At 41.6% G+C, this 23,008-nt stretch overlaps 1 protein-coding gene across 1 annotated transcript in view; it reads left to right on the forward strand.

Moving 5' to 3' along the window:
• Positions 1 to 22,740, forward strand: part of grk4 (G protein-coupled receptor kinase 4) — a 55,643-nt gene extending 32,903 nt beyond the window's left edge. The window contains exons 6-16 of the mRNA XM_037765639.1: positions 4,058 to 4,150; positions 5,439 to 5,502; positions 5,820 to 5,960; positions 12,376 to 12,566; positions 14,502 to 14,539; positions 14,962 to 15,051; positions 15,246 to 15,454; positions 18,434 to 18,571; positions 19,727 to 19,864; positions 20,365 to 20,496; positions 21,573 to 22,740. Of these exons, the coding sequence (XP_037621567.1) occupies positions 4,058 to 4,150; positions 5,439 to 5,502; positions 5,820 to 5,960; positions 12,376 to 12,566; positions 14,502 to 14,539; positions 14,962 to 15,051; positions 15,246 to 15,454; positions 18,434 to 18,571; positions 19,727 to 19,864; positions 20,365 to 20,496; positions 21,573 to 21,629 (1,291 nt within the window). The 3' untranslated portion in view covers positions 21,630 to 22,740. The remainder of the gene's footprint in view (positions 1 to 4,057; positions 4,151 to 5,438; positions 5,503 to 5,819; positions 5,961 to 12,375; positions 12,567 to 14,501; positions 14,540 to 14,961; positions 15,052 to 15,245; positions 15,455 to 18,433; positions 18,572 to 19,726; positions 19,865 to 20,364; positions 20,497 to 21,572) is intronic.
• Positions 22,741 to 23,008: the final 268 nt, after the last annotated feature.

A 23,008-nucleotide genomic window follows, 5' to 3' on the forward strand; every position in this document is an offset into this window, starting at 1 on the left:
AAATCACTTGAGCTTCTCCAGGGAATATCCTGGAATCTGCTAGAAGGAACTCAGGAGAAGTGGGAATCATGGTTGGGAAATCACTCTGTTATGTTGTCAGCCTGCTCTCCTGTTCTGGCAAAAACACATGTAGAGATCTGTTGGGATTTCTAAAGAAACTGGTCATGCTGACTGTGAAGGACAGATGCACTGTTGTTGTTTTTGCCCAGTTATATAGGCCAATAGTTTTGTGAAATGCAGTATAATGTGGGTGTTATGGCTAGGCTGTTTGTGCCCCCCTCCTGCACTTGGTGCCCTACGCACAGCGTGTGATCCGCCTGTGCCTAGCAGCGGTGCTGAGGCGAACACTATAGGGAGTTTGAGCTGGGCAAGGTGGTGGCTTGTGTGTGACTGAAGCTGGAAACACCTGTGTCTGAGGATGAACACAACGCACCTGTCTTGTCTCCTTGGCGTCTCAGGTTACGGCCTGTTGGCCCCGTTTCCTTCCGTTCTGCATCCATCTCTATTTGAACACTTCTGAGCAGGCAAAAGAGCACTGGGGAGGGCAGAGAAATGGTGTGAGAACGAGAGAGGCCACAGAATTCTAACACTCCATTCAAACTTCTTGAGCAGATTGACAACAGAGCGAGCGAGGAAAGTGATGCAGTAGGCCCACAGAAAGCACAGCATGAGGGGCAGAGTTAGAAAGACCCACAGAGCGTAATGAAAGGAGAGCAAAAAAAAAAAGGAGAATGTGGGAAAAGGGAAGAGAAATGGAAAGAAAGCGTTAAGGAGAGCGGGGCAAAACAGCAGAGTGTACTAACACCGAACAACACAGGCACATGTTTGTGGTACTGAAAGCCTCGCAGCAGCAGCAGTTCAAATGTTTTTGAATGGGATTCCTGTTCAACTTCGGTCATCACTCCTTCCACTATCATTATTATTTGTACTCCGTTGTGGAATTTTTATTTTCTTATTCCGATATGTAATTCTGACCTGGGGGTTTTTTTTCTCCGAGGGAAAGCCTGTAGGAAAGCATGGTGCTGCACGTGGAAATGTGACTTTTGGCAGAGCCGCACACCCACTAGCAGAAGCGTATTAGCTCACTCATGGATTTTCATCTGCTGCAGTGGAACATACGGTTATGTCATACCAAGAGTGAAGCGTGCCCCTTCCGTACATGTTTATGTCGGTGTTTTGTGCATCGCCGGATTTGACAAATGTCCGTGTGCTGATCTTTCTCCCCTTTTTTCTTTTCCTCACTCGCTCCCTTCGAGTAACAAAAGCCATATTGTTGCTGTGTTTACTTCTACTCCCAGCGGTGTCTGTCTGAGGCTGGACTCCAAGCCAGGCACTGCTAGGCTCCTGCCTCTCTGGAGCCCCTTTCTTCAAGTGTCCCAAGACCGGTTTTGTCTTATAAGACTGAGTGAAGCCAGTTGACGTGATGAAGGTGAACATTGATGAGAGTCAGGCCGTGGTTTGAGATTTGAGACAGATTTAAGATAGAACTTGATACGCTGTCCTGAAGAGTGCATTGAAACCATGTTATCGTATCCGTTGATGTTACAGGGCAGACCAGCACTTTGCAGGGGATTGTAATGAGTTTTAATTGAGCTTTGATGTACATGCTTTTAGTACAAACCCTTGTGAGCTCAAGAACAGCAGAGAAGGGACAGATAAAATCCTATACATCTACTCTGGATAGATGGAATCTCATGCACAAAAGCAACCGGGTCCCATGATGACATAATTCAGTTTTCATTTACACAGCAGAGGGTGCTCCCCTTGTGGAAACTCTCTACTCTCGAGCCTTTCGCCAAGAACAGCCACCCCAGCGCTGTTGGTAACCACAGGCAGCTTTCCTCATCCTCCTCGGTGATGAAGTCATTTAAAAATATGGTCAAGGAAAATCTCGCCCGCCAAATATGAGCATCTCCTCAACATTTGGGTGGTAGAGGACGGATGTGTGCTGTAACTTTGGTTTTCAGTCATGTGTTGAAGGCTGGCTGGCAGAAGAGATTTTGTAGCACACTGGTCAGCAGGAGAGAAAGGGCTGCTGGTGTAACCGTGATTGTCGGCTATGGTTCAGGAGTTCAGCTCACCTGAAACGCTCCGCACCGAAGCTTTCTTCAAACTAGTGATGTTATTGATTTCAGGTGTGCAATCTTTGTCACTTGGAGGAATATAATCAAGGCATAGGTGTACTATAATTTAATGTTTGGGAATCTGAAGGGATTGTTGATTAATACCAATGATTTAACAATAGTTTGGCCAGATAAAAAGGTTCTTTAGTTCACTTTTGAAGGCAGAAAAGACACGTTTTATATTGAGATATTTACTGGAAATGACAAACAATATAACCAACAGCAAGTAGGAAACTTTCAGGCAATCTCCCTCCAGCCTGCTCCTACCTTATTCACATTTTTGTAGTGAAATGAGGAGGTTGGTATAGATAACTGATGAGGAACAGCTTCACAAATCAGCTGTTCCTCATCCATTGCGGTACTTTCAACGTGAGCAACAGGAACATCTCCAAACCACGTCTCTCAGCACAGCGCTGCGTCGCTCATAGCCAGTTAGGAAAGCTCAATTAGGACATGGTGTAATACATACACACAGCCTCCCAATACACTAAACCTTTGTGTTTTAACTTAAGTATATATATGCTAAAGTTCATATTAGACGCCGCGGGGTAGCCTACTATAGGTCTGTCAACAAGCCTGTATGGCTCATCTCTGGTTTACTGTTGGATCTTTGCGGCGTGTGTGAGTTTGGTTTCCATAGTAATTCTCGCAATATACTATCACTCACTGGGCATATTAGTTGAGATATGAAAAGTAATTATTTTTTAGTAAAGGAAGCCTCTGTTGTACACATAACATTCCCTCTAGATTTGTTTTTGTGCACGCCGAACCTTAAAGTTCAAACTGCTCCAATGCATCTGCACACAATCGTTTAAATAACAGAAACGACATGTAATATCAAACATCCAATGACCTTTTGCCTTGATTAAAATACAGCAGAAGCATCACAGTTCTGTTGAATAGATTCAGTCGTACCTTGAGATCCGAGATGAAAACCTGCTGACTCATATCTGTGTTAACGGAAGAGAAAGGGGCAAACAAACCCTAAAGATTGGGACTCACCACCGCAGTGTAATAGTAATCTTAAATGTGTTATCTGTCGCAGATAGAACACCGACGGCAAGGACGGTAGATTTGTAAGGCGCTATAGTCACCACAACATCTTTTTGCTAACCCTTGAAGTGAAGTTCACTTCTTCATGTCTGTTTTGGTGCAACGGTGTCAAAGAGGACGTGGTGTTTTAAGTCAAACAACATCTGCAGTCAAAGCAGTGAAAAGGGACGCTAATATGAGAGGCTGGCGGGGTCATGTCAAAGAGTCATGTTCTTACAACTCTCAGTGGTGTGACGGTTGACGTATGGTCAGGAGACGATGAGGCTGTGACCTCTCGTGACCCCTTCTTTCCTCAAAGAACTTTATTGTTGTGTCGTCGTGGGTGCCTGTTACCTCAACCCTCCGACTTATGGCAGGACTTTTACAAAACTTTGGGGGTGATTATGTCTGAGAATAATGCACCCACATCCACGTGTGAGGTGAAGTGAGATTAGATGTTCTGCTCAGTGAAAATCAGTTTGCCCAAAATCCCCCGTTTCCTGGTTGAGTGGAATGTCTCTGTTCAAAGGCATTTTTCAGTTTTCACGGTGTAGCCAGTGTTTCCACTGAGAGCCGCTTTGAACCGTAAAACAGCCGGCGATGCCTGAACACACACACACACGCACGCACACGCACACACACACACACACGTGATTCAGGGGGTAGTCAGATAAAGAGGATGTGTGTGTGTGTGTGTGTGTGTGTGTTTGTAGTCATTGTAAAGGTTAGAAAGCGTCCTCTGGGGAACGCAGGCCAGATGTCTGTTCCTCTTTCTGGAAGATTTAGTAAGAAATTTGACATGTGCTTGTTTTTTTTCCAGGTGACATGTGCATCGTTACATCTTTATTACCTTGTTATTAAATAATCACCAACCCTCTTTCTCCCTCCCTCCCTCCCTACAGAATAGTTCGTGATTATCTGAGTGGAGCTCCATTTTCCTCCTACCAGGAGTCCATGTACTTCTCTCGCTTCCTGCAGTGGAAATGGTTGGAGAGGTGGGTAGTCACTGCAGATTACAGGCTCGGCGAAGCAGACATGCAAACCATTCCTTTTTTCCTACATAAAAATGACACCTGTGATCTTATACGCATTCGATATTCCTCCGTTGAGGGTTGCAGCATTCATGCCACTTCTTTGTTTGCTAAGGGCAGCAAATAGTCTCCTTTAAACTTCCAGCACATATAAAAAAATATTTTTTGGAGGGATCATAATCTCTAGAGCAAAAAAACTACAAATAATAAAATCATGTATTCAGGAATATTTAAAAAAAATGATGATAGTTAGGGCTGTTAAAGTTAATGCTATAATAACGTGTAAACGCAAATTTGTTTAGGCAAACACATTAACGCAACTTGCGATTTTTAGGTTTGCTGGGCTCATTTTTAAAGCTAGAGTGAAGATACTGGTATCATATGTAACTAGAAAACCTAATGAATCCATTGGTACCAACCAATGTCTTACTAGCTTGTCAGGAAGGAGGCTAAATAACGCTCCAAACTTACGCTAAGTTTTGGCAAGGAAAAACTAGCATAACCATTTTCAAAGGGGTACCTTGACCTCTGACCTCCAGATATGTGAATGAAAATGGGTTCTATGGGTACCCACGAGTCTCCCCTTTACAGACATGCCCACTTTATGATAATCACATGTAGTTTGGGGCAAGTGATAGTGAAGTCAGCACACTGACAGCTGTTGTTGCCTGTTGGGCTGCATATATGCCATGTTATGATTTGAGCATATTTTTTATGCTAAATGCAGTACCTGTGAGGGTTTCTGGACAATATTTGTTATGGTTTTGTGTTGCAAATTGAATTCCAATAATAAATATATACATACATTTGCATAAAGCAAGCATATTTGTCCACTCCCATATTGATAAGAGTATTAAATACTTGACAAATCTCCCTGTAAGGTACATTTTGAACAGATAAAATATGTGCGATTAATCACGATTAACTATGGACAATCATGCGATTAAATATTTCAATCGATTGACAGGCCTAATGATAACCTTATGTTAATGAATGGCAGAGAGAGAGGCTAGTCGCATTAAAGCTGTTTCCACTAAAACACAAAGGTGGTGCTGCCAATCAATGTTTCAGTGAGAGGAGTAAATAATTGATGATGCTTTGCATAATGGCTGGGTGGAAACAGCAGTCATCCGGGTAGATTAATAACATATTAAGAGCGTTACTTTGTCTGTGACATCACATGGTCTGATCAGTTGTTTATTTGTCTCTCTCTTTATCATTTCTCTCCATTCTCTTCTTTCCATCCCTGCAGGCAACCAGTAACCAAAAATACCTTCAGACATTACAGAGTACTTGGAAAGGGTGGATTTGGCGAGGTGAGTGTCACTGTAATCAACAAGTGAAGCTGAAATAACTTGGTTTACTGTGTTTTTTAAAGTTTTTGTGATGCATACTGAGCCAACTTTATGTTCACACACACAGCCAGTTTGGGAATGAGATGTTAATGATTTAAGTTGCTACGAGTGACCTTTAACAGTTAGTTATTGCAGTGCTGTTTATGTCTCCACTCCATTGATGTTGGGTGGGGAAATCCGTGGTGTGACATATTAACTTCCATTAGTTATACTTTTAAAGTGTGTGTTTTTTATGTGCATGTGTGTGTGATGGTGTTTCCCCGCTGCTTGTTTTCCAGGTTTGTGCCTGCCAAGTACGTGCCACCGGTAAGATGTACGCCTGTAAAAAGCTGGAAAAGAAACGAGTGAAGAAAAGAAAAGGTGAAGCAATGGCACTAAACGAAAAACGCATTTTAGAAAAAGTTAACAGTAGTTTTGTAGTAAGTACTACCTTTTTCTTATTCAACCTTTCAACAGAATTGTACCTTGTTTTGTCTGTCTGTTTGTGAGCGTGCATGTGTGTGTGTGCTGTATGTGAGAGCGTTGTTTGTTATGGCTCCAGGATCCTGCAAATTAAATTGAATGGCGTGTTTGCAAAGGCTGTCGATCAGCTGTTAAAGACAGTCGCTGTGACTCGAGTTCTGTTTGTTTAATGACGTCCACGCCAGGTGGACTAGCTTGCGGGCCGCAGTGGAAAGAAACATGATGGGATAAAAGCACAAAAGGGGGAAAAAAAAGTCACATGATATTATTGACCAGTTGCAGGCGACTGCATACTGCAGGGCAGTTAGCAAGGATGCGCAAAAAGGTCGACAAGTTCAGCTAACCAGCATGCAAATTCCAAATGCAAATTCATTTTGGTAACAAACCTGTTATTTTGCCTATGCAAACATGCCAACTTTGATTTCATTTGGAGCATACTGTCAGTTTTGAATCATCTGTGAATGTATTCTGAAATTTGATTGAAATCTGTTTTGCTGCCACATGAAGTTTTTATATGTTCTCGATGCTGTGGTGTTTAAAGAGGACCTAATTATGTTTATTTTCAGGTGCATACTTGTATTTTGGGTTTCTACTAGAACATGTTTACATGCTTTAATGTTCAAAACACGCTTTACTTTTCTCATACCTGCTGTGCTGCCGCATCTCTTTTCACCCTCTGTCTGAAACGCTCTGTTCGAGCTTCTGCCCCGCCCTCCCGAAAACCCCAGTCTGCTCTGATTTGTCAGCTGGACCACTCTGTTGTGATTGGTCAACCAAACCAAACTCTTTGGACTCTGCTCCAGCTCCGCTCTAACTAGCTTTGTTTGAGGCGTGCTAACCAGACTAACCGTTATGCAAATGTGTTACTTGGTGATATCACCACGTTACGGAAGAAAAGGTGGGACTTCAGGCAAGGTGTTTCAGGCAGTTCAGGAGCAGTGTTTCTTTAGGGGAGAGTTACTCACTTTGGCGTGGACTTTGTAATTTTGCAGACCCTTTACATGCACAAAAAACTATATAACACACTAATGGAAAGGGAAAAAGCACAAAAGCATAATAGGTCCCCTTTAAGACTCAGATATACAGATTGATAGTTGCATATATTTGTGTACTTGTTGACGGGTGAGTGTCATAGATTATGAGGAAAAATAACACATGCCCCTACACCTACTTTGGTCACACACACATTTGATTTTAACTTTGTGCTAGAGCCTGAATACAATGATGGACGTCACTCTGCGAACACTGAAAACTGAACCAAGAACACGATAAGGCTAACGAATTCATCAATCCTATTTGCAGTGACCCTCAGAACTGAGTCACAGTTCATCTAGATTCCTTTCAAGTGTCCAAAAGTCCTTACAACTTGAGTTAATTTGAGGCCAAATCAATTGTTGGACATGAAACACATCTGTGATCAACTGAAAAGTTCAGTAACCTGAGTGAGGAATGTAAGAAACTGTCAGATTTCAAAGAGCACCAAATCTGTAGAACCATATGAAAGCAATTTTCAAAGAACTTCATCAAAGCATTGCCGGTCCCATCACTGGGAAACAATATTAAAACTGCTCTTCCTGGTCGTCCAACCAAACTAAACAACTGGTACAAAGGCCCTTAGTAGCATTGGTAAAATATTGTGTCGTGCTTTGGCTACAAAATGTAGAAAAAGTTAAGGAGGCTTCAATACCTCCTAAAGTCCTAAACACACTGTCTCATTCCATGAGCTCGTTGAATTTTGTGGAATTTCGCACCACAATTTAAGTTTCATAGTTGAACAACAGCATAGAAGAAAGTATTACAGTGTCTGGCTTGGAGCATGTGTGCCAGCCAAAAAAAAAAAAAAAATCATTACTCTGTCACTGTACCACCATACCTCAAGCTCTTAATGGTGGCGTAGCTCTTGGCTGATTTTCCTATGGAGGATTTTTATAAATTGAGCCATAGTCATGAGTAAGCGGTGGTTTTTGGCTGGCGCTGTGATGCCAAGCCTGGGAGTCACCTAGCTTTTCATTTCTTCCATGCTGTACCAAAGTACTGACGGGCAGAAATGTACAGTTGACAGGTCATTTTCATGTAAGTTGATACATTATAGCAGTGGTTCCCAACCTGGGGCCAACCTGGGGCCCCCTCATCTGCACTGATGATGTCAAAATTAAATTTGCACATGTAAAACTAAAATCATAATAACACACTTACTGGATAATTTATAAAAAAGTCTGTCTATAAAACAATTTAAAAAGATTTTTTTTTGCTACTTAGTAGGCCACATTCTGATTAAACCTGGTATTTCTGCACCGTTGCAGATAAAGATCAGGCTACACTAATATTATTAATATTATACTATTTGTAGAATTAGATTCTAGTGGCAGCTGCATAGGATTGTTTCCGACTCCTATGATCCAAACATGTCCAATAATCCAGAGTGTTGTAACGTCCAAAAGTCTAAATTTATTGAAAAAAACATGGATGTAATCATTTCCACAATTCACAACATTTGTCGTTTTTATCTAACGACATATTCTGCTTCAGTTCATATTTGTTGGCGTTTAGCCTTTCAAGAACAACATTTTCACTAAGGTCAAAAAACTGTTTGCTCTCCCACCTGCCGCACACAAAGGGAGGAACGCACTGACGAGTTATATTCATTAAAGAAAGTTGATTTATTCATAAAAGATTAACTCATTTAATACACTGAATCACTTAATTCCGATTGGAGAGGATTTTGTTTGAGGATTTATACGTTTTTTTTAGGGTGATGACGTCAGATAGATAAACGAGATGTGACAAGAACAACACAATATATTATTTTCATTTAATTTCTATGATAGCAGTGCTTGAAATACTCCTGAAATAAGGTAGATTGACTTTATTAGCTGATATTTTCTTAAATAAAATACAAGTAGGGAGAGATTAGTCAGTAAAATATGAACCATCTTCACTCCTTTACCTCTCACTGTGTGCATGTGCTGCAGTAGACGTGTTCCTGGTGTATCTGTCTCTGTTTGTTTTTTTATTCTGCTATCAACACTCCTTGTATATGAAAATGGAAATGCCTCAATTTGAATTCTGCTTGCCTCTGCATCTTAACATCAGGAATCAAGCGCAGCTGGAAAACTAGTATGCTTCTCTTTCCATTTCGTCCAACTGTACGCACGTAAATCTTCTCAGGTGCTCCAGCAGGAGAAGAACACGTAGCTTTGGCTCAGTGTTGTGTTTTGTCTAAAAAAAAAAAAAATTGTTCCAAAGACGAGAAAATAAAAGCAAATCTTTGTTTAACGGTCTTGAAACATGGCGAGGAGCAGCTAGAGGGATAGGCATGTTAATTTCTGGTCTGTGTGCAAAGTGTACAAACTGTAGAACACGGTGTTCTACTATTTAATTGTACAGAACGGAGAGATATTGATCTGTAGTACAGTAAGCTGGACTGTAACGCAGCAGAGCCTCAAAGCCTCTCCATGTTCTCCATTTGATGCTAATGGCTGTGGTTGAGTTGTACTACGTTTTGGATTAGTCGGTTTCTGATGCAGCGTGAGCTATGTTGCACGTCCTTGTTTTGAGTGAGTCATGGTAGGAGCATGTGTATGGGCATGCATGCGTACACACACACACACACACACACACACACACACACACACACACACACAGAGAGGCTGTAGTTGGCTTGTTACAGAACATCAGACCTGCAGCTCTTGTCACCTGGGATTGGCACATGATTCTGTGTGTGTGTGTGTTCGTTCGCTGTGCTGCAGGCAGAACTGATGACTCTTCATGTGCCTCTCTACCTACGAGAGCAGCTCTGTTGCCTAGCAACACTGACCAAACAGCAGTAGCAAGGAGGAAGAGTCAAGTGCTCTCTCAAACCCCTCATTTCTCTCTCTCTCTCTCTCTCTCTCTCTCTCTCTCTCTCTCTTTCTCTCTCTTTCTCTTTCTCTCTCTCTCTCTCTCTCTCTCTCTCTCTCTCTCTCTCTTTCTCTCTCTTTCTCTCTCTCTCACTCTCTCTCTCTCTCTCTCTCTCTCTCTCTCTCTCTCTCTCTCTCTTTCTCTCTCTTTCTCTTTCTCTCTCTCTCTGTCTCTCTCTCTAAACGTGTGATGCACTGATCAAAAAAGGTAAAGAAGAATACATCTTTACCTTTTTTGATCAGTGCATCACACGATTAGTCAATACACACAGCTAGCGTACTGTATGTTTTAACCAGTAACCCATCCACATATTCAGTGTGTGGGTGTGTATGTGAGACAAAGGGCAGGGGGACCCTGTCCTAAAGTCTCAAGGTGAGACTGAGGTAGAGTTACCTCGCTCTGATGCTGATTTGGCTGGCTATCATTAGAAATCTTTTGATACTGGTGCCAATATGATAAAACTGTTAAAGAACTGAAATGCTTTTCCCCCTACACGACAAGTCAGACTTCTTTGTTTAATGTTCACTTAAAGAGGACCTATTATGCTTATTTTCAGGTTCATACTCGTATTTTGGGTTTCTACTAGAACATGTTTACATGCTTTAATGTTCAAAAAACGGTTAACATTTCTCATACCGGCTGTGCTGCAGCACCTCTTTACACCCTCAGTCTGAAACGCTCCGTTTGAACTCCTACAGACCTTTTACATGCACAAAAAGCTATATAACACAGTATAGGAAAGGGAAAAAACTAGGGCTGTCAAAGTTAACGCGTTAACGCAAATACTGGCGTCATGTGAAACTAGAAAAAAACTGAAGAATCCATTGGTACCGACCATGTCATACTAGCTTGTTGCGAAGGAGGCTAAATAACGCTCCAAACTTTTGTTAAATTTTGTTGAGGAAAAACTGGCATGGCCATTTTCAAAGTGGTCCCTTGACCTCTGACTTCAAGATATGTGAATGAAAATGGGCTTATGGGTACCCACGAGTCTCCCCTTTACAGACACGCCCACTTTATGATAATCACATGTAGTTTGGGGCAAGTCATAGTGAAGTCAGCACACTGACACACTGACAGCTGTTGTTGCCTGTTGGGCTGCATATATGCCACGTTATGATTTGAGCATATTTTTTATGCTAAATGCAGTACCTGTGAGGGTTTCTGGACAATATTTGTCATTGTTTTGTGTTGCTAATTGATTTCCAATAATAAATATATACATACATTTGCATAAAGCAAACATTTTTGTCCACTCCCATGTTGATAAGAGTATTAAATACTTGACAAATCTCCCCTTTAAGGTACATTTTGAACAGATAAAAAAATGTGCAATGAATTTGCGATTTATCGCGATTAACTATTTTAATTGATTGACAGCCCTAGAAAAAACACAAAAGCATAATAGGTCCCCTTTAATACAAATTTTCCTAAAATGTAAAATGTTTACACGTTAATTATTCGATCATAGAATTACACAAATAGTGATTTGAATAAAATTGAAATGAAAAATCAAAGAGCAGATGAAGAGCAACTTTCACCTGAGAGGTTGACACTCCAGAGGGAGGCAAAGTAGATGTTATGAGGTTATGATTTACCTCTTTTGAGAGCGAAGTCTTTTGCAGTTAGCCGTGTTTTTCCTCAGTTCTGTGATTTTATTTTATTAGCGTAGATGTCGGGCCTTGGAAATTTTGATTGCACAATTGAAATACATGAGCTTTTTTCAATATTGGGAGGTTTTTGGATTTCCTTTTTATAGTGTTTACCAAGCCAAGCGTGAGAGCCATTGTGTTTGCGGTGCCAGAGTTCAATAGATTTGCTAAGGCAACATGATTTTTGGAAGTGTGCACAGGACAGTTTACTTTGGCTTGTAGTTTATTATTTGTGTGTTTGTTTAGGTACAGCATGTATTATATATATATATATATATATATATATATGTGTGTGTGTGTGTGTGTTGTTCATTTGGCCCATGAGAATTTTTCCCATCCCCTCTTGTGGTCCGTCTCTGACTACGTAGTCCAGATGGGATTCCTCCCGATGGCAGCAACATCCTGCTTGTACACAACAGCACATGCACACACACTGTACCCTGTGTGTCACTGACCCACAGGGGAGGCTGGTGGGAATGAAGGGAGAGAAGAGAGATAGATGGTGGGATTAGAAGGAAAGGACACGAGGCAATGCAGGAAGAAGTGGAGGAGAAGCTTCTGGTTTTCCATATCTGTGATATATCTCTCTTTGTTTCTCTTTGTATACATTCCTAAAGTTCCGTCTGGGATAATGGATGATTATTAAATAAATCAAATGAAACAATCATGTTCCTCTAGCCACCCTGTCTCTTACCACTGCTTTTCCTCTTCCTCTTCCTCCTCCCCCCTTTCTCTCTTCATGCCCTCTTCTACGCCGACTCCTTACCTGGTCCCTCACCTCCTTCGTTACTTCCTCCCCAAAATGTTTCTCCCTCTCCAGGTTAGTCTAGCATATGCCTATGAGACCAAGGATGCGCTGTGCCTGGTGTTGACCATAATGAATGGCGGTGACTTAAAGTTCCACATCTACAACATGGGCAACTCGGGTTTCGACGAGCAGAGGGCCATCTTCTACGCTGCTGAGATCTGCTGTGGCCTTGAGGACCTGCACCGTGAGAGGATAGTCTACAGGTTAGGTCACATGGGGGTTAGAAACTGTTTTGGGGGCAGGTGTAGACGGGGATTCAAGTCAAAAAGATACGATGAAAGAGATATTTTTTTCATGATAGTACTTCTGTTTTAAAGATTAGAAGATACAGCCCGTATTTACTACTGTCATTTTAAGTCAGCAGTAAGCATACTGTAGAGGCTGTAGGAAAATGTTCAGGGATATTTTGAGGATCTCAGCCTCTGAGGACCACTGTTGTGAGGTTTACAGCCCCAGAACAACATTATGTAAGCTTGTTGTTGTACAAGAGAATTTGCCTCCAACTGACTAAATGTCTTTAAAGGGACACTCCACTGATTTTACACAGGAAGTTCAGTTTATTTGTCACAAAAAGCACTACTCAACCAGTAAAAAACAGTTGTATGATGTCTTTTGTGGCTCTGAAAGGAACCAAAAAAGTTTGGGAAAATAACCCGGATGATGTCATAGTGAGGTCATCGGGGTTATCTCGACTGAGGCTTGACAGTAAAGATTTTTTTTGCGTTACAAATTGGGGGTGTTGAGTTTGAAAAAGGTGCATTTCTACCAGGCAGTGAGGGTCTAATGAAAGCGCTATCCAGTTGCATCGTGAGAAATGTAGGATCTGAGGTTTTGACGTTTGACCATCAGGATATCTCAGCCTCTGCTGCTTCGATTTTGACTATAAGGTCTTATTGAAAACATTTTTATGTAGATGAATATTTAAAAAAAAAAAAAAACATCTCCAGAGCATTTAGAAAGGTGCTGAATAAAAGTATGGCTTTTCCTGAAAAAAAAATATATAAAAATTATAGCCCAAATGAATGTTTTCTTTATCTCTGTGGAAGGTATCTGACGTTTGGTTCCCACTTCTAACAAAGCTTGTGAGCCAATAGTGTAACGACGTTGGTGTCACGTGGTATCTCTGAGTTGTCAGTTAGTGCGGAAAAAAACAGATAAATGGCTGAGATTGACGGTAAGTGACTGGCAACGACTTGTTATGACGTGAATGCAGTGGAACGGGGGAGGGAGAATGCATCATCTAGTGGCTGAATGTTATCAACGTTATCAATAGCACCTTTAAATCGGTCTCTCACAAGTGCCCAAACTTTATGGAAGTGCAGTAGTAAATCGGTGGAGTACCCCTTTAATCCAAAGACACTTGACAAACCTTAAAACTAACTGTATGTCCATTTGTCCCAGCTCTGGTGTTATGAAGAGATATATTTCATAAGCAGTTGTGTAAGATTGGCACGAGTACAAATGGAAAGTCCTGGATGATGAAGTGTCACTGGATTAATGGGATACTGATTTCACTGAGGTGTCATGCACCTGTCACACTCGACGGAGCCTCAGAGTAATGCCAACATAAACACTGATGTTCTTAGTGGACACATGCGCCCACATACACATGGCCCACGTAGTCCTATAAACACACACTGTTCCAGTTTTCAAATGTTTATAGCTATTATAATAAATACACTTTTTGTAATGCACCTTTGGAAAAAGTTAGATATGATTTAGCTTTAAAGAGGTTTAAAATAACGTTAAATAACGATGTGGCAAATTAATTAAAAAGGCCTTAACATATGAATGAGCTTTGAGATGAGATTTATAAGAAGACTCTGACTCTAAGAGCCTAAAATCCATCTGTTGCAACACTGTTGAAAACAGGAATATGGCTCAGTACAATATAACGCATGATAACAAATAAAGCAAATAAAGATATGTAGATGCAGATAAGCCATCTATTAATCCACATGAAAGATTGTGGAAGCAATAAAAGACAATGAAATGTCCACAACATGACAAGTTAATAAAGGATACAAATATTTATCCAGGATTTTATTGTTATATCCTCAAATGTAAGTTCTATTTTTATACGAGCACCGTAACGAGAACGACTCCCTAACGTGTTCTCTCTCTTTTTTTTTCCAAAGGGATTTGAAACCTGAAAACATCCTTCTGGATGATCGTGGTATGTTCCAGTTTGTTTTGTTCTTGTTTTGATGTAACCTCGCACAGGCAGTTTGTAACTAGTCCACTTTATAATATGCAAGCAGAATGTCATCTCTTGAAGTTCTTCACATCACGCTCTCTCCTCTTCCTCTGAGTCATACTCCCATATCATCTATTCTCTGTAACACGGTCTTATCTTGAAATAGAGGAATCTCCTTCGTGCCTCTCTTACACTCGTACTTTTCGAATTCTCTTTCTTTCACACTTCTATCATAAAAGATTTTAGTGTGACATCAGTATTTTGTCAAGGCGCTATGGCTTTAACCTTTACACTGATTATTATCAGAAATAAAATGTATCCCTCTGTAGCGTAGGTTTTATTAAAGTATTTACATTCAGCATGATGTCAGTTTAGGTTATTAATCTGTGGTTCTTTTTCAGGACACATCCGAATTTCCGACCTGGGCCTTGCTGTTCAAATCCCTGAAGGAGAGACGATACGAGGGAGAGTGGGCACTGTTGGATACATGGGTAAGAATTTGTCTCCTTCTTCAGTCAAGCCTTTCATCCTTCTTTACTAAGACCACTGCAACCATTTCTTTACCTTCTCTGTACAAATCCCAGCTCCTTATGAACTTCATAAACCATCACTTGATTCAGATCATCACTTGAACTGACCTCTCTTTTCTCACCCCTCACCCTCTGCCTCCTCTCCCCTCCCTCAGCTCCCGAGGTGATCCAGAACGAGAGCTACACCGTCAGCCCGGACTGGTGGGGGCTGGGCTGCCTGATCTTTGAGATGATACAGGGCCAGTCGCCCTTCCGCAAGCGCAAGGAGCGCGTCAAGCGGGAGGAGGTGGACAGACGAGTGCGCGAGGACCAGGAGGAGTACTCTGATAAGTTCGTGGAGGAGGCGAAGGACATCTGCAGACAGGTGAGAGGGAGGAGATGGAGGTGGCACGTGGCTGTGGGATAAGATAAAGGGTGGAAGAGGAGGAAAGAGGAAAAAGGGAGGAGAGCACATAAAGTGCTCCAGGGAGGACATATTTTTGTAGGCCAACCAGGTAGTTAGCATCGCCCCGGGTTCCCTCGCACGTTTTGTTCAGCAAGATAATCTTCACAAATGAACACCACTTTTAAGAGTTTGTTATGAGTTTTGAAGCATAAATGCAATCGTCAGAAGTAAAAAACGCTAACATTAGGCTATAAACGAACTACACCACAGTCGCATGAGCATGAGTATACACAACGAGGTGGTAAAAGCGGACGAGTCGGCGTGATGACGTTTAGTAGTCTTGTTTAGCCACTTGTCAGCAACAAGTGCATTTTTTAAGACCTATAAAGGCTTCAAGATTCACAAGTGGAGTATTTATTAATGTATTTATGTCATGATATTAAAATCTCTTAAGCTTGTGTTAACCACAGACCTTAATCCAGGCATCTAACTACTTCAAAACATCCATTGACTTCCAGACGAGGGCACCGGATGCTAACTCATTTCTGTGTTTTAGGACTCATTCCTGTAGCACTCTATTAACAAATGTCTTTGAGACTAGTGGCAAATGAGGACATGGGTGGATGTGGCCGAGGGGAGAGGGGAACTTGGTGATGGATTTCAGTTTATGCTACTGCAATAACTGTCTTTATTAATATAATAAGTAGCCGTGGCCTCAATAGGTGACGACCTTTTTATTTTCTGCCACTCACTCAGTAGACACAGTGACACATGAAAAGCAGAAGTTGCACAGTGAGATATTAGAAAAAACGCCGTTTGACTGACAGTATTTCATTGCAAAGTAAATGATATCTTTTCCTGTTTGGGAAAAAAACAAAACTATAGAATGTTGATATTTGGTTAATTTAGTAGCTTCTGGTTTGTTTAAATTTTTTTACATTTTCTGGAAAAAGGACACATTTCTTTCACTTGCTGTAAGATGCTTTACAAGAGATGTTTGTCAATCTAAATTTCAAGATTAAATAATAATATTTTATATCATGATGATTTTGGCCAAGATCCACCCATTCTTTTCTTTTTTTTCGTATATCCTCTTGTCTTGTTCAGGGTTGTGGGGAGTTAGTCCCAACATACTATGCATTTTTTTGTATTGTTCTGTGTTTGTGTCAGAACAGTTTACGCTGAAAAATTAAATAATCCCTCCACTATGAAAGTTTTGTTTCAAAATGCACCTTATTTCTGAACAAATTTAGTTTAAACCCGTGATTTGTTTTTTCAGATATGCCTACTTTATGATATTCACATGTAGTTTGCAGTTTACAGCCACAAACTAGAGACCTAGAGCATTCAGAGGATGGATGGCTTTCCTAGGTAGATTGACAATAAGGGGGTTTTTGAGCAGTTTCCACAACAGAAGTGCTCGCCATCCTATCGCCGCAAAATGCAATTCTTGTAGAAATCTCCAAATGTCAAAGGTTTTTGGTACCAAATCCAAGCATGACTTTTTCTATGGTGTTCCTCAAGGTCTTGGTGTCTCAATGTGGTATTTTGGAGCGATTTTTGAATTCTTGAGTGGTTAAAAAAAAAAAAAAATGGTTAAATTTAGCACCACATCTGTGTAACAAATGGTATCAACCCTAAAATGCTGAAAAAAAACTTATGAGACATAATAGAGCATGGGAATGAGCATCATTTACTTCCATCATAATGTTCTGAGCCATTACACACTTTCACAATTTATTGCAATTAATTAATAAATTATGTTTATTTCTGATTTGTGACTAGAACAACTTGACACACAGTGCTGAGCTGCATTTCAAATTAATCTTCAGGTTCCCAGCTTTCAGATGATGTACACCACTGCTGACGTGCTATCTCCCCCTAAAGAACCCCTGTTCCCCCCCCTAAAAAGACATAAATTATTTAGGTTTCAAAGGGTTAAGGAGATCTGTTGTTTATTATAACCTAGCTTGAAATCTTCCCATCTGTCTTTCACCTCCTGTCTTCCACAATCTCACCACTCTTTGCTCCAAGAGGGAGCCACTGAGCTGCTTTGCCTCCGAGTAGGAGGGGACGGCACGTTGATTTGTGTGACGCGGTGGAACAATCTGACCCGAGGTTCAGCAGAATCATAGACTCCCCAGGGAGAGGAGGAGGGAGAAGAAAGGTTTCAGCAAGGAATGGGAGAAAGATAATAAGGAAGGGGAGGGGCTGGGACGGTCCCTGCCATGCCAGAGAGATGGCTATTACCACGGCTCAATATAGACAAGTGATCCAAGTTGTCAAGAGCAGAAAGTGAGAGTGAGAGTCTGCTTTGAACCCTGCTGTGAACTGAGTAAGAGTTACGCAAAAACAAGAGAAAGAATGGGGAACTAGAGTGAGAGAGAGTGGTGAAAAATTGAGTAGCCAGTGGTCTTGTTGATTGTAAAAGCCACCAGCTTTTGGGTGACAACAGGGCCAGAGAGAGTGTCCACTAGTAGCCAAACCACTAAACAGCACTCATCCACTTCAGAAGCCTGCTGTACTGTAGGTGGTGCGGTGGTAATATTATCCAGAAGCTCTCATAGAGACGGCAACGGCTCTCTCTAATTCTATCCATGATGGTGCTGCATTAACCCCTGAGTGCATGGATTTGTATTGGTCTTTATTAGATTATGTTGGGTCAGATACATAAAGGCGAGAGGATTACATGCAAACTACAACCATGTGTGTGATTTCTATACATTGCACTAGAGGGATTAGTCAAACTGTCAGGAGTTATCCAGCATCACAGGAACCCCCTCCCTTTTGTCATGATTTATGATTAAAAACTGGGTTTAGTTTATGTTTTTTTATGAGATATTTGAAATACATTAAGCTCTAATTTATCTTCCAAAGCCATTTTGGCTAACAAGCTCATCTTTAGAGAGAGCTGCAATGTTTAAACCTCTCCTGCTTCTTCCTCCTGCTGCGTGTCAGCTCCTGGCTAAGGACCCCAAGGAGCGACTGGGTTGTCAGGGTCGAGGGGCCATAGAGGTCAAGCAGCACCCCATCTTCAGAAACATCAACTTCAAAAGGCTGGAAGCCAACATGCTGGACCCTCCCTTCAGCCCCGACGTAAGAACAGCACTCACACACACACACACACACACACACACACAGCGAGCACAGCGAGCACAGTGCATACAGGCTCCGCTCACACAGCTTGTAGCCCGAAACGTCGGCGAGCGGCAAATCGGCATACAGGAAATACCATTGTCACAAGTAAACAAACACTTCCAGTATAAGCAAGTTATCATGGGGGTGGTGAGAAGCAGGCGTGGGATTTCAGTGTCATCATTTGAAATCCCAAACTGGCTGACAAAATTGAAAACATGCTTTTCTATAGCGATACTAAAACAGAGTTTCCCTGTTTTAATGGTAATCATCACTAATAACCTCCAGTGGAGCTTGTGAACAGTAGATGTGTGGTCACACTACGGAGTGTAACACAGACACTACCTTCCTTAAATGAATGTGACTCAACCGTAGTAATAGAGATAGAAGTAGAAGGGACATTTTCCATTCAAATCAACATAGCAGGATGGTCAGAGAGGTGGACATTTTTAGGTGTACCGTTGCCATAGCAACCGTTGTAGCGGACTGACTTCCGTATAAACTAAACTGACTTGTGGCAAGTCGCAGATTCACAGCGAAGGGAAAGCACATTGCTATCGCCAGATGAGAGACAACTGTGTTCGGTTCATTTTCTAGCTGTCTCCGGGAGCACGTCCGTTCTCTTCCCGGCGAAGCTGCGACCGAACACTTTACGGCCCAACAGATTTGTGTTCCTGTTGTCACCATAACAACAATTGCCATTTTCTTTTGTGCTTGTCAAATTACCACAGCAAACAGTTGAATGATCCTTCTGCTTCTATTTTATTTCTGTGCTCAACCAAATGCACTGTATGCTTCGTGTGATTTTTGGCCAACGATAACAAAGCTGTTCAAAGAGAGAATCGTTACATTTCCAGTCGCAAATAGCCCCAGTGAGGTTAAATCAATAGTTGAAAGTAGATAGTGCTATCTGCGTTTCTATTTTGGGTTATTCGGGTCAGTAGGGCCTCGCTGAGGAAAACAGAGCAGCAGAGAGTCCTCAGGCGTCTGAACACTTCCATGTTTTTAAAATAACCATCTGACTTGAAGTATTGCAGGATGAGTATTCCCCCCTCCTGATTTCATCCAAAAGACATACACTTTTCACACTTGTCTCTTTTCTTTTCTCTCTCTCAGCCTCGGGCCGTGTACTGTAAAGACGTCCTGGACATTGAGCAGTTCTCCACTGTCAAAGGCGTGAACCTTGACCCCACAGACGACGACTTCTACCACAAGTTTGTCACAGGCAGTGTCTCCATCCCGTGGCAGAACGAGGTACTGCGGGCAAACGCCACCGAGATGATGTCATTGTTCAGGCCCACAGCAGACACAAACGTACAACGCAGTACAGCACTGGTGACATAGGAATACTTGTATTAAAGAAGAAAACCTTCCTTTTAAAGGACCAGTGTGTAACATTTAGGAGATCTATTTGCAGAAATGGAATATAATATTCAGAACTATGTTTTCATTAGTGTTTAATCACCTGAAACTAAGAATCGTTGTGTTTTCCATTAGCTCAGAATGAGCCCTTCGATTCTGATTGGTCAATCACTGCGTTAATCACAGCGTTCTACGATCTGTTATTTCTTTATAGCAGACCATTGCTATGTATAACAGACCGTTGCTGTGGGCGCAGTTCTGATGTTCTCGCTGTACATTATCCCTTACATGGCACCCACCCTTAAGCTGACGCACAGGCCTTTTGTAGAACCAAACTCCTAAGGATCTGAAAGTTATCCATATAGATAACTCAACCTTTCGTCCTTTCGTAGATGATTGAGATGGAGTGCTTCAAAGAAATCAACGTCTACGAGACTGACGGGACGCTGTGCTCAGATCTGGACGTGAACCGGCCTAATCCTCCACCAAAGAGAGGCTTCTTCTATCGCCTGTTCAGAAGAGAGGCAAGTGCTAGTGCTCCGGCAACTGTCCGAGGGGGTGGGGGCTAAGGTACTTCTTCTCTTCCTTCTTTCCTTTCCCCCCCCCCCCAGGCCGTGTCCAAACTCAACATGTGAAAACGTCCCCCCTCCCCCGAACCTCTGTGAAAGTTGAATCAGTTAGTTGTTACCAGTGAAGTCATTCCTAGTTTAAGTTAGTTAGAATAAGGCCTCTCTTTTTCCTTTTCCTTCCCTTTGCATATTCTTTTCTGTATTTTGTTGCCACTTTGTCTCAGAAGGTCTTAGCTGGTTTGTGATTGTTGGAAGACTTGATGTCAAGCTTTGCTTTTAAGATACGGTGACACACATCACAAGATGTTTGTCAGTGGTAACACATATTCTAACGTCTTTTATTGGTTGCAGGGACTCCTCGGCTAACAGGTTATTTCCACTTAACTTTCACCTGTCCTTTATTACCGAGACCTTTCATTTTGATCTGTACTTGTTTGACCTTCCTTTGAAATCGAGGGTGTAGCGACCACTGGGGGACTCACTTTCCAAAATCCGACTTTTATAGTAGCAGTTTGATTTTCTTCTTAAAATCTCTCTGAACAGTGATCTCTTACCGGGAAAATGTCAATATGCTCATCTCATCTGGGTCACCTTCAGTTATCACCATGTGCTCACAGCAATGAGCTTTCAAGGCTGCATGTTTGCCCACTTCCACGTTGATAAGAGCAGTAAATACTTGAAAAATCTCCCTAAAAAATGTGCAATTAATTTGCGATTAATCACGATTAACTATGGACAATCGTGCAATTAATCGCGATTTAATATTTTAATCGATTGACAGCCCTACTATAATACCATTATTATATGAAGCACAAAATCATCACTTAGTTAGTTAGTTAGTTATTTGCTACCAAATGTACATCCTTGCTTCAGTTGCACGTCTTATGTTATCTTCTACACCGGCTCGTTCCGCTACAGAAACACCTCTTGTGATGTGGTGAAGACAGTCGAGGTCGACCTCATCCTGCACATGTGAGACGTCGTAGTGATGAAAGTTAGTGACATATATCCTCACTTCTTGCTCTCCCCAGGTCTGTTTTAAGAGCGGTTACAGTGACGACGAGATCGAAGAGCCCTCGCGACTTTAAACCACTCCCTCCACCTTCCACCCCCCTCCCACCCCACCCTCGCCCTTCGCCGCTGAACTTCACCACAAACTCCAACCGAGCGCAAATCTTAGGAACTCAGTGAATGTTGACCTGTATTTATGAGCTGTATTAAAAGTGTATTATAATTAAAGAAAAAAAAAGTATGAGTTTAAAGATTTTGTACATTTGTACTTGAATTTATGTCTAGATGTATATTTTCACTAAAGGTTGTATTGTACAAAAAGCCATAAAAGTACCACTTGAATGCATACATTACGTTTTTATTTCCTTTTTTTAGTTTCTTTTGGAATGGATAATGTGTATTGGGGAGTTTTTTGTTTTTTTTAAGAAGCACAGTACCTGTAGTTTATTTTATTTTCTCAATGTAGCATAAGGCCTTTTTATTTTTGTATGTGCTGTATGTTTGTCATTGATTTGGCCGACGTGACGTGTTGCATCAGATCCACCCGGTTCCCAAGCTAACCCTCAGCCTTTGCCGTGCTGCTCAAGCATTCCCATGTGTTTCGCAGACCTCCACCTTTTGATTTACATTGGATTAGAAGTGATAATCCACATCTTTCCCTCAGCCCAGTCAGGCAGGTTGCACTGGACTGGATAGCATGTGTAGTAAACGGCCTTCTAGGTGCCTGTACCAACTCAATGCTAGATTTATTTCTGATTTAGTAAGCGTATGTAACAATTAGTATATTTTAAGGAATTATTACGGAGGCTTTTTCTTTCAGTAATACAAAGCCTGATAATTCTCATTCCTGGACCTCTCCAAAAATCTCTCGAGCTGCTAAAAGGCTCAGATGATTAATTTCAGACTGCATTTCCTTCGGGAGCACAGCTGTTAAGTAAACGTCTGTTACATAATTCACTCAGGCAAAACAAGTTTTGGTTATTTATCTTTGTTCCTCCTCCTGCGTCTTTTGTCGTACTACCTGGCTTTTCTTTGTTTTGTTTTTCCCTGACATGTCCGGTTATTAAAAACCTGCTTCACGTGCTGAGGAGAAATCCTTTCCCCTTGAGATATTCTAGTAATTTGCCACCCATATTTTTAGTGTACCAGAAAGCCCTAGGACAGGTTGAGTCGGAACATAGAGACAGATGATGATGATGGCGCTGTATAAGAGATCTGACCCGCAGCTGTCAAGGGCTTCATCTCGATAACAAATTGCTGTTGCATTAAACTAACTTCCATTGATTCAGCTGTCAGCAGCTATTAGCCTCTGTGCTGAGTCAAGACGCAGCCTGCTTTGGCCTCTGTGCCTGTTGATCATAGATAGCACCATGCCTGATGGCCACATATCCTACTAGTAGACCTCCAGTTAGACCGCTGTGGCTTTAGCTGTGTTTGCACTAGATGAATTTAACAT

Source organism: Sebastes umbrosus, chromosome 3, assembly GCF_015220745.1.
Source record: "Sebastes umbrosus isolate fSebUmb1 chromosome 3, fSebUmb1.pri, whole genome shotgun sequence".
Classification (NCBI taxonomy): Eukaryota; Metazoa; Chordata; class Actinopteri; order Perciformes; family Sebastidae; genus Sebastes; species Sebastes umbrosus.